Genomic DNA, 14,153 nt, shown 5'->3' with positions numbered 1-14,153 from the left:
GGAAGGCTGCTCCCTCTGCAGGGAGTCGGGGGGGTGGGTGCTGAGGCTTAGGCCTCCCCATGGGGAGCTCAGAGCCCACATGGGGGTCTTTATGAGCACCGGGCCCTGCTGGTCCCCTGCTCGGCATGGATTCAACCAGGCAGTCTGGGGGTGACCTTCACAGCTCCCTGCCCTGCCCCCTACACACATAGATACAAGAGCCTGAGCACACGGCCATGCTTGCCAGGTGACCCTGGGGTCCCCACCTTCAGCTCCTGGCTAAAGCCCCTGCCCCGCCCATCCCTGACAAGGTGCATCTACTCCTCTCGCCATGGGACCCCTGGACCTCCTCTTGCTGGCCACTGCTCCCAGCCCCCACCCAAGGCCCCCCGTGAAGGCTGCTGTGGGGCCTGCCTCTGCGGAAAGGGACTGCGCCTGGAGCCTGGTGGCTGGACCTGGAGGTTTGTATTTTTCCGATGCCTCCTCAATTGACCTTTAATTACACTGTTTGCCCAGCTCCCCAAACCATTAACTTCCACCTCACGTCAATTAATGGAGGGCCTGCTCCAAGCTCGAGCTCCTGAACACAATTAAGCGTGACAGTCCACAAATAAGAAAGAACTGGAGAATTAATTAAGGTCTAAACAAATTAATTACCAGTCCCCAATCGATTCCAATGCCAGCACTCACCGTCTTTCCTAACATGTCCATGTATAAATAGCAATGAGATTTTCCCACATGATTGCTGTTCTAGACCAGGGCCCAGCACGGCTCTGAAACCACCTCAGGGGAGAGGCTGCAGGGAGTGTCCTTGTGGCTCCCCACGTACTCCACACACACACACACACACACACATGCACGCACGCACATGCACACACATACACACAACCCCGGCTGAAAAACCAGGGGCAAAACTGGAGGTGCTCCTGGTGGGACACGGAACAGCCGGCCTCTGGACCCCACCCCTCAATCTCTCAGCTACTGCAGTGAAGGTTATCTGAGTGGCTGGAGCAGCCTGGGCTGTGGCCAGGTCAGGATAACCCTTAGTGAGTCTGAACTGGTTTCTTCTTCTGTAAGATGGGATGTCTCCCCCTGCCCGAGTGTCCTCCCAGAGAGAGAATGAGGAGAGTTGAGGGGAACAGAGGCGGCTGGGGGCAATGCGGAGAGCTATGGGGCCTCGGGAATACTGGGCTTTACAAACCCAGGGGAGGCCTGCAGTCCCAGCAGAAAGGGGCTGAAATAGGACCTGGTCCGAGGCCAGAGAGGGGTGGGAGTGGCAGAGTCAGGCGCCAGCCAGGTGTCCTGGGCCAGGGGTCTCAGGCCTCTCTCCTGGGCAGCGCATGGGTCTCAGTGCAGACAGCTGTCCTCCTGCTTCCCAGACCTCAGCCTGGGGCAGGAGCCCAGGGAGGAGCTGGACAGAGCGGTGGGAAGGAGCAACTGACCCCCGGGAGTCTCCTGGTTCCCCAGAGCCTGAGTTTCCAGCCTGCCCAGGAGGGACAGAGTGGGGAGGTGGCCTCTGAGCACAGTGCACCAAAGCCCCTTCAGGACCCCTCTCACCCTGAAGACCCCCTTTTGTTCCATCCTCCTACACACACATCCCAGCAGCCAGGGCTCAATCCATCACTTCCCCTGTGCACTCACAGCTCTGTGAGTCCGGCCGGCCTCCAAAGGGGCAAAGAACCCTCTACAACAGCGGTTCTCAACCTGTGGGTCGTGACCCCTTTGGGGGTCGAATGACCCTTTCACAGGGGTCGCCTAAGACCATCCTGCATATCAGATATTTACATGACGATTCATAACAGTAACAACATTACAGTGATGAAGTAGCAACGAAAATAATTTTATGGTTGAGTCACAACATGAGGAACTGTATTTAAAGGGCCAGAAGGTTGAGAACCACTGCTCTACAAGGTAAAGAAAGTCCTGAGCCCTCTTCTCAGTGGTCTTAGCTGTGGCCCGTCCCAGTCTGGCCCACCTGCAGTGGAAAGCAGGGGTGAACAGCTGGTGGGACCAGCAGCCGTGGAAAGCTTAGAGATGCTCTGTCCTGGCCAGAGGCCCCTGGGGATAAGGTGGAGGGAGGCCACATTGCATGGACTAGATGGTGGCCTGAGAGGACCAAGGGAATTTTGAGCCCCTGGAGAGTGAGAGGCATGCCCACTACCACTGTGTCAGCAATGACCAGCGGAGTCAGCTAGTGCCCATTTGCAGTTGGGCCTGGGATGGGCAATGGGGGCCAGAGAGCTGGAAGCTTGAATGTGGGGGAGAAGAGACTGGGCAGGCGGTGGAAGACAGGCAGGTCCACAGCCAGGACTTGGGCATTGGGCCTGAGGAAGGGGCCAGGAAGGGCCTGCTTCTCTCCGGATCCTGGCAACCTAGGACTCTCAGGGCTGCAAACCACACAGAGTGCAAACCTGTGCAACTGGCCAGGGACACATAGGAACGCAAGGCCCCTCACGGGTGGCTGCACGTGTGCGAGGGGCTGTAGGCTCCTCCCCAACAAGAAGGCAGGAGAGTAATCAAGCTGGAGCCCAAATAGAGAAAGTCTCAGGTGGGGATGAGAGAAAGGTCAACCCTGAGAGCAGGGACCCTCCTCCTGCTTTCAGGAGCCTCACAAAGGTGAAGACCACCCCAAGGTCACACAGCAAGATGGCCAGTAGAGCAGGGCTGGAATGGGCCCCGGGCGGAGTCCTGGTCTGGAGCTTGGCTCAAGGACAGATTACATCTTAGCCGAGTCCCAGATCCAGTCCAGTGCGGCTGAGAGCTGCCGCCTTCTCGGGCTGCACCTAACCCTCCAGCCCAGGAGGGCAAGGACCCCAAGAACAGCAGCCGTGTTCACTCAATTAGGCCCCTTAACAAAGTCAGATCTAAAGAGTTATTCCATTAATGGCCCGCACTAGAAATAGCTGAGGGTTCATTAAAAGTGTGGAGTTGCTATAGCAATTATCTGGGTTGGCCGAGGCTCATCGAGCAGGTTGGTCCTGGGAGTTCATTAGCCTCTGGGCCATCGAGGAGGTGGGGCTGCCCAGGAATGATCTCCCGGGAGCTTTTCAGGTGGTTCCAAGCACTCTCCTAGGAGGGTAGTCTGGTTGTGGTCTCATTTGATCCTCCCACAGCTCTGGCCTGTAGAAAGGTAAGTGCTGGTGCCCATTGTACAGATGGGGAAACTGAGCTCTGGAAGAGGAGAGCAGGTCTGGACCATGAACTTGGGTCTGACTCCCAGCTCTTTAGACGGAGGCTTGGCACCAAGGACAGCACAGGACCCCGCGCCCGTGGGCTGGCCCCCATCTTTGTCCTCTGGCCTCAGATGGGGAACTCAGTGTCATGGTTCAAACACTGGCTTATACTCCTCTTTTGATTACTAATCACGGACTGCCCCAGGGTTCCTTCGGTGTTGTTTATTTCTTTTTAATTTTTAAAAATCTTCCCACGGTGGTGCTCTCTTCCCAAACAAGGCGTGGGCTTCTTAACACATTGCGGACGGATCAGGAGAATTCTCGCTTCATATTACACAGTGTTTTACGAAGTCTCATACTTTAAAAAGATATTAGCTTGTAAGAACCTGTAATAACTTCAAAATGCAATGGGTATTTAATTTTAAAGCGTGCCTTTCACAGTTATGTAAAACGTTTTTTGTCCTCCTTCAATGGAAACTTATCTGGCCACGGGGTAAAGCTGGCAATAAACCTACTGGTCCGCAGTGTGTGAAGAGTCAGCTGGGCTTTGAGGGGTTCCGGGTCCAGGCCTGGGCATCTGTTGTGAGCTCAGAGACGCAAGATCAGCAAGGACTCGGTTGCAGGCAGGCGAGATCCCCTCTACACACACTCACGCGCCCACAATTACCCGAAGGTGCGTGGGGGCTCCGAACCCTAACGGGCCCACAATACCCCAAGAACGCGAGACTAGCGGGAGCTTTGTGTCAGGAACCTGGGACAGTCTGGTAAGGCCCATGCACCTCTCTCCAAACAATGTGTCTAACTGCATAAAACAAAATACATAGGACCATAAAGGAATCATATCGAAATGTTATCAAAATACTTTAAAAATTGTGATACAGTAATAGATCTGCTTTTTAACTAAGGATTAAAAACAAGATCGGCCAGTGGATCTGTTGGTATTGATTTTGAGCAATATTTTAAGATCTCTGTAACTGTGATGAGACGTGAGAACATCTGTGCTTTCTACTGGTGACAGTCACCGACCGGCTTATTACTGTGGTTTGCTGCCTACATTCATAATGGAAGGAAACGTTACATTTCAGCTAGAGGTTAGTATAAATCCTTCCCCAACCAAGTTCATGGGATCCACTGCCTTCTATCTTCTGACCCTTTGGGGGCCTGGGGGCCCAGGTTCAGAATCCCTGTGTAGAACTTTGGACACAGAGCTAGTCAGCCTGGCCCCCGTCACTTTTTCTCTATCTACATATGTTCTGTTCCAGTTGTCCCTGTGAAGAAACACCCCCCACCCCATGTCAGGAGAGTGTAGAGCCGCTGACCGGCTCCCAAGAGCCCCGAGAGCCCCACATGCCCATGCACATGTATGCACATGCACACGCACATGCATACACACACACACACGCACACACATGCAGATGCTCAGCACTGTGCAGGTCTTACCTACGGCGGGGAAGGGCACAAATCTCTGGACGAGGAGGCGGGTGGCCGGGGTGAACTTGTTGGCTTTCTGAACCAAGACATTAAGGCCCACCTTGGAAAGAGAAAACAGAAAAAGTGCATGGTGCTACAGCCGCCTGAGGGAGGAAGGGGGCAGGCTGGGGGGAGAGCGAGGGGCGCCATCTTCCCCTGCAGCTGTCCCCCAGACCCTCGATTGCAGAACTGCAGTGCGGCTGTTTACCTGGGGTGACAGGGCAGTGATGCTTTAAACAGCCTCAATAAACTAAGCTCCCTAAGAACGATGTCGCCTCTCCCTGGCAGGAAGTCCCTGCCCTGCACATCAGGAGTCCCTCCTCCCCAGCACTCAGAATGCCGCTCACGGGTGTGATGTCCCCACCAGGCTGGGAGGGAGGCACCGTGTCTTTTTCATCTTCGTATGCCCAGCACTTAAGGCGGTGGATGGCACTTAGTGCATGCTGAGTCCACGGTGACTGAGGATTAAACCCAGGAACCGATAAAGAGATGAATGGGTGATCAGCCACGGGAAGAGGAGGGAAGGAGGGGAGGTAGTCCAGGCAGAGGAACAGGGCCTTTGGGTGGGGAAAACAGCAGAGGCACAGGCATGGGGAGAGAGAAAGCAAAGATGCATGCGGCCAGGAGACAGGTGTGCAGAGGGCCCTGCTCCCCAACGGAGGCCAGAGCCAGCCCTGCCCTGTGCGTTATTCCTGGCCTGAGGCAGGGGCCGGGGAGGAGTCCTAGGGCTGCCTGCTCTGGTCTGGCACACCTATTGGCTCAGCAGACCACCTGCACCCGCAGCCCTGGCCCTGGCTTCAACCTCCTGCATTGTTGGGGAAGGTGCTTAGCCTTGGGAGGCCTCCAGGGCTGCTAGGTGCCTGCAGCAGTCAAAGCAGGGCACGGCAGAGATGGTCCAGGGACCCAGGAAGACAACCCAGGGCCCCACAGAGCCAGAGGGCTGCCAGGCACAAACCCAGCCTGGGCTCCTGGGCGCCTGGCCTCCCTTGGAAGCCTCAAGCTGGTGCTCAGAGTCCAGTCCTTGTCCTCTGCTTGTCCAAGGGATGCTGGGAGGCACGGCAGCTTGGACACATTTTGGTGGACGGCGGAGCAGCCTGGGAGCTGCCACATACACTGGGCCCTGATGCCCTGCTTCAGGGCTGCCCCTGCCTGAGATGGACCTCATCAAGCTCAGTTCTCCCAGCTCCCAGCAGCCAGTGACTGTCAATTCTGTGACTCAAATGGTGCCCTCCCCCCAAATACCAGGGAATATGTTCCTACAGATGCAGAGAGGGAAAGTGTGGAGGGTATGGGGAGATGCCCGGCCACTCACCTCACATGAAATATCTCAATTAAACCCAACTACAAGGCTTTTATTTTTTTATTTGTTGTCGTTGTTAATCCTCATCTGAGGATATTTTCCCATTGATATTTTAGAAAGAGTGGAAGGGAGGAAGAGGAGGAGGAGGAGGAAGAGGAGAAAGAGAGAGAGAGAAAAATCAATGTGGAGAGACACATCAATGGTTGCCTCCTGCATGGGCCCTGACCAGGGCTGGGGATCGAGACTGCAACTGAGGGATGTGCCCTTGATCTGAATTGAACTTGGGACCCTTCAGTCTGGGGGCTGACGCTCTTATCCACTGAACCAAACTGACTAGGGCCCCACTTCAAGGCTTTTAGATAGGACGTTACCCCTTCTTACAGTTTCAGAGAAGTTCAGACAGGTTCAGGTTCAGAGAGGTTAAGTAATTTTGTCCAAGGAGGCAGGTGAAGCTAGGATTGAACCCGGGGACTGCTAATTCCAAAGCTGTGGTCTTAACCACTGTGCTATTTAATTTCCAATTGTCTCACACCTCAATGAGGAGTGCTTTAATGCCTGACATGCCATTTAAACTGGCTGTTTGCTCAGTAAAGCCCCCCTGGAAAGACAAGCTTGGGGTTGGGGCCCCGAGGAGTGGAAGGGGGAAGGCAGAGCTCTTGGACTCCCCACCCCAAACTAGAAATCAGAAGGTCTGGGTTCAAAACGCTCACATTCATTTAGACCGAGGCAGAGTGTGAGAGGAGTGGGAGCAGGAGCCCTCCAAGAAGCCAGCAGGGAGCTTGCGGGAAGGCAGGGCTGGGGTATGGTCCAGGAAGGAGGAATAGGGGCCACAGTTGTAGCAACATTCAGACTTGCCTCCTACCCTCAAGCCTTCCCCTCCTGCCTAGGACGGCACAGTCCAGAGTGACTGGCCCAGCCTGTCTCCTGCACCCCACATGGGAGCCCAGGGTGGAGAGGAGGAAAGGAGAGAGAGCCATGCCGGGGGCCCAGGTCCCTTCCAGCCTCCCCTGCCCCAAAGCCAACTGGAGTCTCCCCAGCACAGACCGGGTAAGACACACACACACACACACACACACACACACACACACGTTTCTGAGAGCATGGCCAACAGGCCAGGAAAGGGGCGGGTAAGACACATACACACACACACACACACACACACACACACGTTTCTGAGAGCATGGCCAACAGGCCAGGAAAGGGGCTGGAGGCCGGCATAGCTGGGAGAAGGCCTGGGCTCCTTCCTGGGCACGGATAATGGGCGGGTGGCAGACAGGCATGAACACAGGGAAGGCAAGTGGCCACTCACCCCCTCGGCTCCTACAGCCTCCAACACAGGCCCTACGGTCCCAGCAGCGAGGATGGCCACAGCCCAGGAGAGAGCCAGGGTGGGCTGCAGACCGGGGGTTGGGAGCCCGTCTGTTCTGGTTTCTCGGGGCCCTTTGGCCTGGAACATTTGGTGGAGCCCATTAAAATTAAAAAGCCAAGTGGCTGGTGGCTCTGAATGCCAGCTCGTCTTCCCTGGCATGGTGGGTCCTGTTTAAGGGAACCAGCTGGCATTAATGGCACACAACTCATCACGAACAGCAGCTAGCAATCAGAAAAATCTGAGCTAATAATCGGGTTTGGGAAAGATAATGAGATATGGAACCATCGCTGCTGAGGGTCCCCTCGGGTCTGTTTTAACAGCCTCCAAATAAGCCACCAAGAAGAAATTAACCAAACAGGGGCTCCATTTGGGCGGAGGGGAAAACAAACAGGGTGTGGGTTTTGCACGAGAATTCGCATGTGGCCAGCAGCCGGGGATCCTGGGAGAAGCCAGAAGCAGGACATCAGCGAAGGTCCGAGGAAGCAGTGGGCCTTCTCTGGCCACTTCTCGCCAAGCTCCCGCTCTCGGCCTGGTGACTTTGCCATGGCAACTGGCGGGAGCAGAGCAAGAGGAGGGAGGACTGGCTTCCTGGCAATCCCCACGGTGGGGACTGACCGGCACCAAGACCTGGGTGGGGTGGGAGCCCCATGACACAGACCTTCAATGTCATGAGCTATGTGGCTATTAGCTGGCTCCTTACGTATCAGGGCCTTGCGCAGGCCAACAACATCCCCTAAGTTCGGCAAGGCCAGCAGGGAGACACCGGGTGGGGCCTGAGCAATGCATGCAGCCTTCTCTCACCCAGCCTGTGGCCACTCCTCCAGCCCATACATCTGATCCCCACGGGATGCCTCCATTCCAAGGGGCTTCAGGCATTCCCCCTTCACACACCCCAGAGGAAGGTTGCCTTGCTCTTCCTCAGCCACGCCGGTTCCTCTCCCATTCCCAGCTCACTCCTCATGCCGGAGACCTAGGAGTCTTCCACCCCACGTCCAGCCCGTCCTGCAGAGCTATCTGTTCCATTTCCTGGACACCTGGCACGTGGCTACTCCTCTCTCTCTGCTCCCACCACTTAGCCGAAGCACCAGGCTCCCTAGACGGCTGCCCACCTTCTAGCTCAGCTTCCTGCTTCCATTCTCGCCCCGCTCCAATCCACTACACCAGCATGTCAAACGCAAAGGCTAATGCGAGCCAAATAAACGAGGCGTGCGACCCGTGGGCTGTAAGTTTGACATGCTTGCAGCCGGAGTGACCTCCTAAATATGGCTATCAACTTGCATTAGCCTTTCCATGGCTTCTTGTTGCAATTATACACACGCACAGCTTCACTGGATGGCCTGGCCTTGCTTGCAAGGCTCCAGCCACCTCACCATTGTCCCTGCTCCTCTGGTGAGCCAGTTTTCTCTCTTTCTCTCCATCCCTCCTTCCCTGCCCCACCCCGATCTCTCTCTCCCCAGGGCCTCCAAGCACTGCCCTTCCCTGGACCTCTTCCTTCCTTATAGCTATCGTGGTCTCTAAGTACCTGCTTGTTTACCTTCTTAAAATGTTGTAAATCAAAGTAATACGTGTGTAGGATTTAAAAACGGAATTTCACAGAAATGGTTTCACTTGTGGACTCTACTAAACATCCATCTCTCCTCATAGGCCCGAAGCACTGGGCTCAGAGCCTCTGTCTCTCTCATTCCTCACTGAACTCCTGCCTGGTGAGACGAGCAGGTGCTTAATCAATGCTCCTAGGATACATCAGGTGAGTGATTTCTGAAAGAGGAGGGGACAGCGAAGAGCCACAAGGAGACTTGCCCTGTGCAGGCACGGCTGTCCACCTCAGTGAACAGCTCTCCCAGTGCTGGGTGCTGCACACGCGGGTCTAAGTCCACCTGCGAGGATGGCTCATCCACTCCACCAGGAGGAGGGTCCTGGAGGGGCGGCCCCAGGCCACGAGGCTGCTGGAAGGGAGATGCCTGACTGAGCCCTGAGGGGTGAGTAGGATGCAGCCAGGTTAGAAGGAAGGGGTCAGCAGGCTGCAGAGAGGGCTCTGTGGACTCACGGAGCTTGCCATCGGGGGTCCCGGGGCCCCTGGAGAACAACAGGAGGGGGCACGCCTGGAAGGAGGGATGGCATGAGGTCAGAATCTGCATCCACTCTCAGGTGGTGGAAAGTTACGTAACCAAATGGTCAGGAGTGTGGTGGGTGCTGGAGGGCACTGGCTGGGGCAGGTCAAAGACTCTGAGGTACCAAAACCTCCCACCAGATGGCGCTCCCTGTAGCATAAACTTGGTAACAAAGTGGCCCAGGACCCTCTAATTTGCCTGCAACCCCAGCGGGTCTGTTGCTTGGCAGCAGGCTCAGGAGCAAAGGGCCACGCGGCTGGGTCAGCCTCAGGTACAGGTTAAAACACCAGTCGGCTCCTGCTGTGCCTGGGGCGCTTGTTTGCTGGTTACACTGACCAGACCTGACCCCGGAACCATAACCCACAGAGACCCGCCGGCCACCTGCTGGGAAACCAAATCCATCAGACCCCTTCCACGTAGGCGGGGACACCACATCGTCCTCCCTAGAACAGATACAGAGCTGACAGTCATGTCAGAGCCCCCACTGCCCGCATCGCCCTCTGTGGGCTTCTGGAACACTTCAGAGTATGCCACAGGGTCCATGTGATGGGCCCTCGACTCAGAAGCCAGTCCTGGTGACAGCAGCAAGACAACAGTCTGGCCCAGGATGCCCAGGCTGCCGGCGCCTCCGTCAGGCCCAGAGAAGAACAGCAAGGCCTGAGGTGCACCCTGGACCCCAGAGCCAGCCAGGTGCATCTTGCAGGGGCAGAGCACCCTGTGAACCAGGGACAAATGCATGTGGCTAACTTGACTCTGGCCAGAAAACACAGGCCCGGAGCCAAGGACACAGGTGAGCAGAGGGTCTAACCCTGGTATCGCTAAAGAGCCTCTCAAACATTTTCTTCCAGTCCCCACTGTTCTTGGGGCCCTGGGGAGGGACTTGTCTACCTGGGGTCACAGTGCGTTCCTTCAACCTGGAAGCTGTGAACACCGCTTGGATTTTCCGGCCTCCTTATGGCACGGGGGAGCAGGAAGAGAAGGGCCCCGTGTTAGGAGAATGGTGTGTGAGTAAGCCTGGGTTTGAAGCCCAGCTCTGCCACTGACTTCCCCTGTGTCTCAGTTTCCTCATTTGTAAAATGGAGATGGACACTGACATAGCACCTGGCATTCCATCAGTGTTAGCCACTGTGATTACCTCCCTGTCTGACTGTCATGGGGACACGGAGTAGGCAATGGGAACCGAGAGGAGGCGGGGTTCAGCCCAGGGATCCCCCTTATCCTCCAGTGTCTAGCAGCAAACGTTAACAGACATCACTGCATCCTCTACCGAAATGACCCCCAGGGCCCAGGCCCTTTGGAAATGGAGGTCAGTGTTGCCCCAAAAGGGAAAGTCCTCAGCCAGCTAAGACCTGGCTTGGGGGGAGGGTTTGAGGGTCAGACATGAAGTAGCTCTCATACTCTGGCTCCATCAACCAGCTCCTGGCTGGACGTCAGCCCTGAGCCTTCCTCTTCAGCCCCAGGACCACTCTCGTCCCAGACCCTGCATCCATGAAGGCGGTCCATCTGCTGGGCCTGCCAGCCCCCCTGCCACGACTTCTCCAGCCCACTTCTGCCTGCACCCCCAGCAATGCCATGGTCCTGCACCCCGGGAGGGGTTCCTGGCGTGGCACTACAGTACTCCGTGACTCCCTGCTGATCCCCCTGTTTCATCACCTCATCACCTCATCACCTCGTCACCATCACTCTGCACATCATAGCCACTCATTTTCTGGTTTCCTCCCGCTGTGCCCTCCCTGTGGAACTCACAGCCCTGCCTTCGCCTCTCTCTGGTCTGTCCTGTAACCGTCAGCCCTGTGTAAATGAGGGGTCCCATGCCTGCGTCCCACACCCAAGGGGCCGCCTTCTTCATAATCCTGGTTTTATCACAGAACATCCCAGCTTTCCCTCCCGGCATTTTGCAGGACACACCAGTCTGTGCATCTGCACCAGTGTCTGCGAAGTGCTCACACACGTGCACCCCTCAGGGACTGAGTGGGTCGGCCTCATGCAGCCGGGTCAGGGGGACTGACCACCAAGGGCTCCACACCGACTCCCGACTAACACACAGCGAGGGCCGATGGAGGCTTCCTTTGTTAACAGACAGCTAACTTATTCTCGAACAAGAAGCCAGACACTGAGCTATTTAGAGGGTTCACCAGAAGGCTGCGAACCCCACACTGGAGGTCCTGCAACCAGCATGAGACTTCACTTCCGGGGCATGCAAACTGGGGCTCTCTGAATCTGGGGGGTGCTGGCCAAGGCCACGGGCTCCCGTGAGAGGGGAAAGGGCTCTGCAGGGTCCAGACAGGAGGCTGGACTCCCTGGGGCCTGGCCTCCCCTGCGGCTCGTCCCCGGTCCCTGGGATCTGCCCTGGGCCTGTCAGCCCGTCCACGCGGCTGCTTGTAGGGACTCGTTTTAATTAATGCCAGAGCTGGGCCAACCACCGGGGCCCTGACACTTGTTTGCAGGTCATCTCCTCCTAACAGGCTCGCCCTGGGAGGGGATTTGTCACTAATTGAAGCAGAGATCAGTTAATGAGGCCGCGGGGCCTGGGGTTGCAGAGAACAAGGGAAAGGAAAATAAAATAAAGCCTCTTTCTTCGGAGGTTTTGTGATTTACACACACAAAAGAGAAGCAAGCGAGCTGCGGATTTTCCAAGTCAGAAACTCCACTCCATCTGCCGGAGTTAGCCCCTCGCTGTGTGAAGACGGCGGGCGGAGGGCCGCCGCTGCTGGGACTCGGATCAGAGCGAGAGGGGCCTCCCGAGGCCGCAATCAATCAGCGGCCTAATTAACAAGTATTTATGGAGCAGTGCTGCATGCCCCCCTCTGGGGAGAAGACACAGGGCCGTCCCTTTTAACTGGTAATCCAGTGGAACAATGAGAGGGCAGGGCATGGGGTATCGCCAAGCGCGCGTGAAGGACAGAAGTTTCTAGAACTTGTGGCGGGGGAGAACGGTGTGGGCTGGCGTGGTTGGGGAAAGCCTCTTCGAGGTCTCTGCAGCTGGGTGGGGAGGAGGAAGGAGGCACAGGCCCAGCCCCTGGGGGCCAGGGCAGCCCAGGGTGAGGTCCCCAGGCCCTAGGGTGAGACCCTGGCTCTGAGAGCCCTGAAGGACCCCAAGTCCCTGGGAACTCTGGGAGGCGCGGGCCTCAGAATCTCCTCCCCACACCTGGGCTGCCTCTGGCCCTGGGAAGTGGTTGGGATGGAAGGACTGAGGGCCCCTGGGGTGAGACAGCAGGACTGGGGCGCAGGGCCTGGGCCCCGGCCTGTAGGAGGAGCACGTCCCACAGGACAGTGATCCTTCCTCTCAGGCCCTCCCCAACCAGAGCCACTCAGCATTCTCCCACGTGGCTTCTCCTTCCAGCGCCACCCCACCTCACCCTTCAGTCTCAGAGAGGGAAAGTGGGATTTTCAAGCTTCGAAACGAGGCTGAGCCATCGGCTCCTCTTATCATCAGGGAAGAAGAGGTGACATCGGCAAGAAAGAGGTGACAGAGCCCCTTCCTGTCTCTCACAAGAGCCCTGACCTTGGCCAGCAACCCCCACAGAATCAGGGATCCCCAATCTGTATGACCCCAACCAAATGGTCTCATCTAGGTCACAGGAGGGTTAGCAGCCTCCTGGCCAGCCACCGGGCAGAGTTGGCAATGCCTTGGGATGAGACATAAGGATTCAGGGAAGGAGAATGCTCTTGGTCATGAAATGCGGACACCCCCCCCACACACACACACACCCCACAGCTCTTTGGAGATGAGCTGGTCTGCGTGGGAGTGGAGTAAATGAGGCCATTTCAGAAGAGCCCCAATCCCGACTGTAGGAGAACAGTGAAGTAGAAGATGGGTCAATGCCTTTTCATGAACAATTGTGATTTTATTTAATGACATGGGAGGGGATGAGGAAATTGGGTTTCACAAAAAGATTATTATATGTGGATGTTTTTTATTTGAATTTTCTAATTTCCCTCCTACAGTTGCATGTATTTATTGCTTAATGAATAAAATAACGAAGTTGTGAAGTGATGGTTGCCCCGGAGTCAGCCACAGGAGAGCACCCAGCCGGGGTCGAGAGAGGACCAGACAGGAGCAAGGGTGCGCTCCTGGGGGCGATCCAGGCAGGGGGCCATGTAGCCAGGGTCCTGGGAGCATGAGCTTCTGTTCTGGCTCTGGCCTCGGCCCTTCGCAGTGTCACCTGCCCTCTTCCCTCACCTGGGATCCGACCTTAGGCTCACACAGTCGGCAAACCTCCCCTACTTAATCGCTGCTCTATCCTCAAAGTCCTGTGGGACTGACTCTAAATGAGCTATTGCCTCTGTCTTGAGGAACTTACAGGCCTCCAGGAGGGATGGGACATGTGACCACATGACCAAGGCTACGGAGGGGGGACAACAGTGCCCCAGGGGCTCAGGCAAAGAGCAAAGGGCAGCTGGCATTTGGGCCAACCGTGTGCATCATTCCAGAGGCCCTCGCCTCCTGCATCAGCCGCGCCCCTGAGTGTGAGGACCAGCTCCGCTCAGGGGAGTGACAGGCAAAGCCGGCCTCTAGGGACAGGCGTGTGCCCTCAGCTGCAGTGGGCAGCCCTTCCCATCACCCATAGGCACCACCGCACCTCCCGCCTGCTCTCTGAAACCAAAATCACCAGCTTATGCTCTCCCAAGATCTACTCTTCTCTGCCTCGAAAGCCAGTCCTGATAGCCCGCCCACAGAAGCCTGTCTCCCATGCCCCTTGCCTGGGTCTGACCCTCAGACAAGGTCTGGCCCGAGATGCTGGGGGCGG

At 56.5% G+C, this 14,153-nt stretch overlaps 1 protein-coding gene and 1 long non-coding RNA gene across 2 annotated transcripts in view; one reads left to right on the top strand and one right to left on the bottom strand.

Moving 5' to 3' along the window:
* SFXN5 (sideroflexin 5) overlaps positions 1-14,153 on the bottom strand; it is a 113,480-nt gene that overhangs the window by 36,744 nt on the left and 62,583 nt on the right. Inside the window, exon 9 of the mRNA XM_015571491.1 lies at positions 4,593-4,683. Within this exon, the coding sequence (XP_015426977.1) occupies positions 4,593-4,683 (91 nt within the window). The remainder of the gene's footprint in view (positions 1-4,592; positions 4,684-14,153) is intronic.
* The window catches only part of LOC107184920, a 13,746-nt gene continuing 2,530 nt past the window's right edge, over positions 2,938-14,153 (top strand). The window contains exons 1-2 of the long non-coding RNA XR_001515817.1: positions 2,938-3,109; positions 13,351-13,468. This is a non-coding gene — a long non-coding RNA (uncharacterized LOC107184920). The remainder of the gene's footprint in view (positions 3,110-13,350; positions 13,469-14,153) is intronic.

The sequence above is a fragment of the Myotis davidii genome, unplaced genomic scaffold, assembly GCF_000327345.1.
Source record: "Myotis davidii unplaced genomic scaffold, ASM32734v1 scaffold247, whole genome shotgun sequence".
Lineage (NCBI taxonomy): Eukaryota > Metazoa > Chordata > Mammalia > Chiroptera > Vespertilionidae > Myotis > Myotis davidii.
The sequence above is the reverse complement of the archived record's forward strand: the minus strand, read 5'-3'. Positions and strand labels throughout refer to the sequence as shown.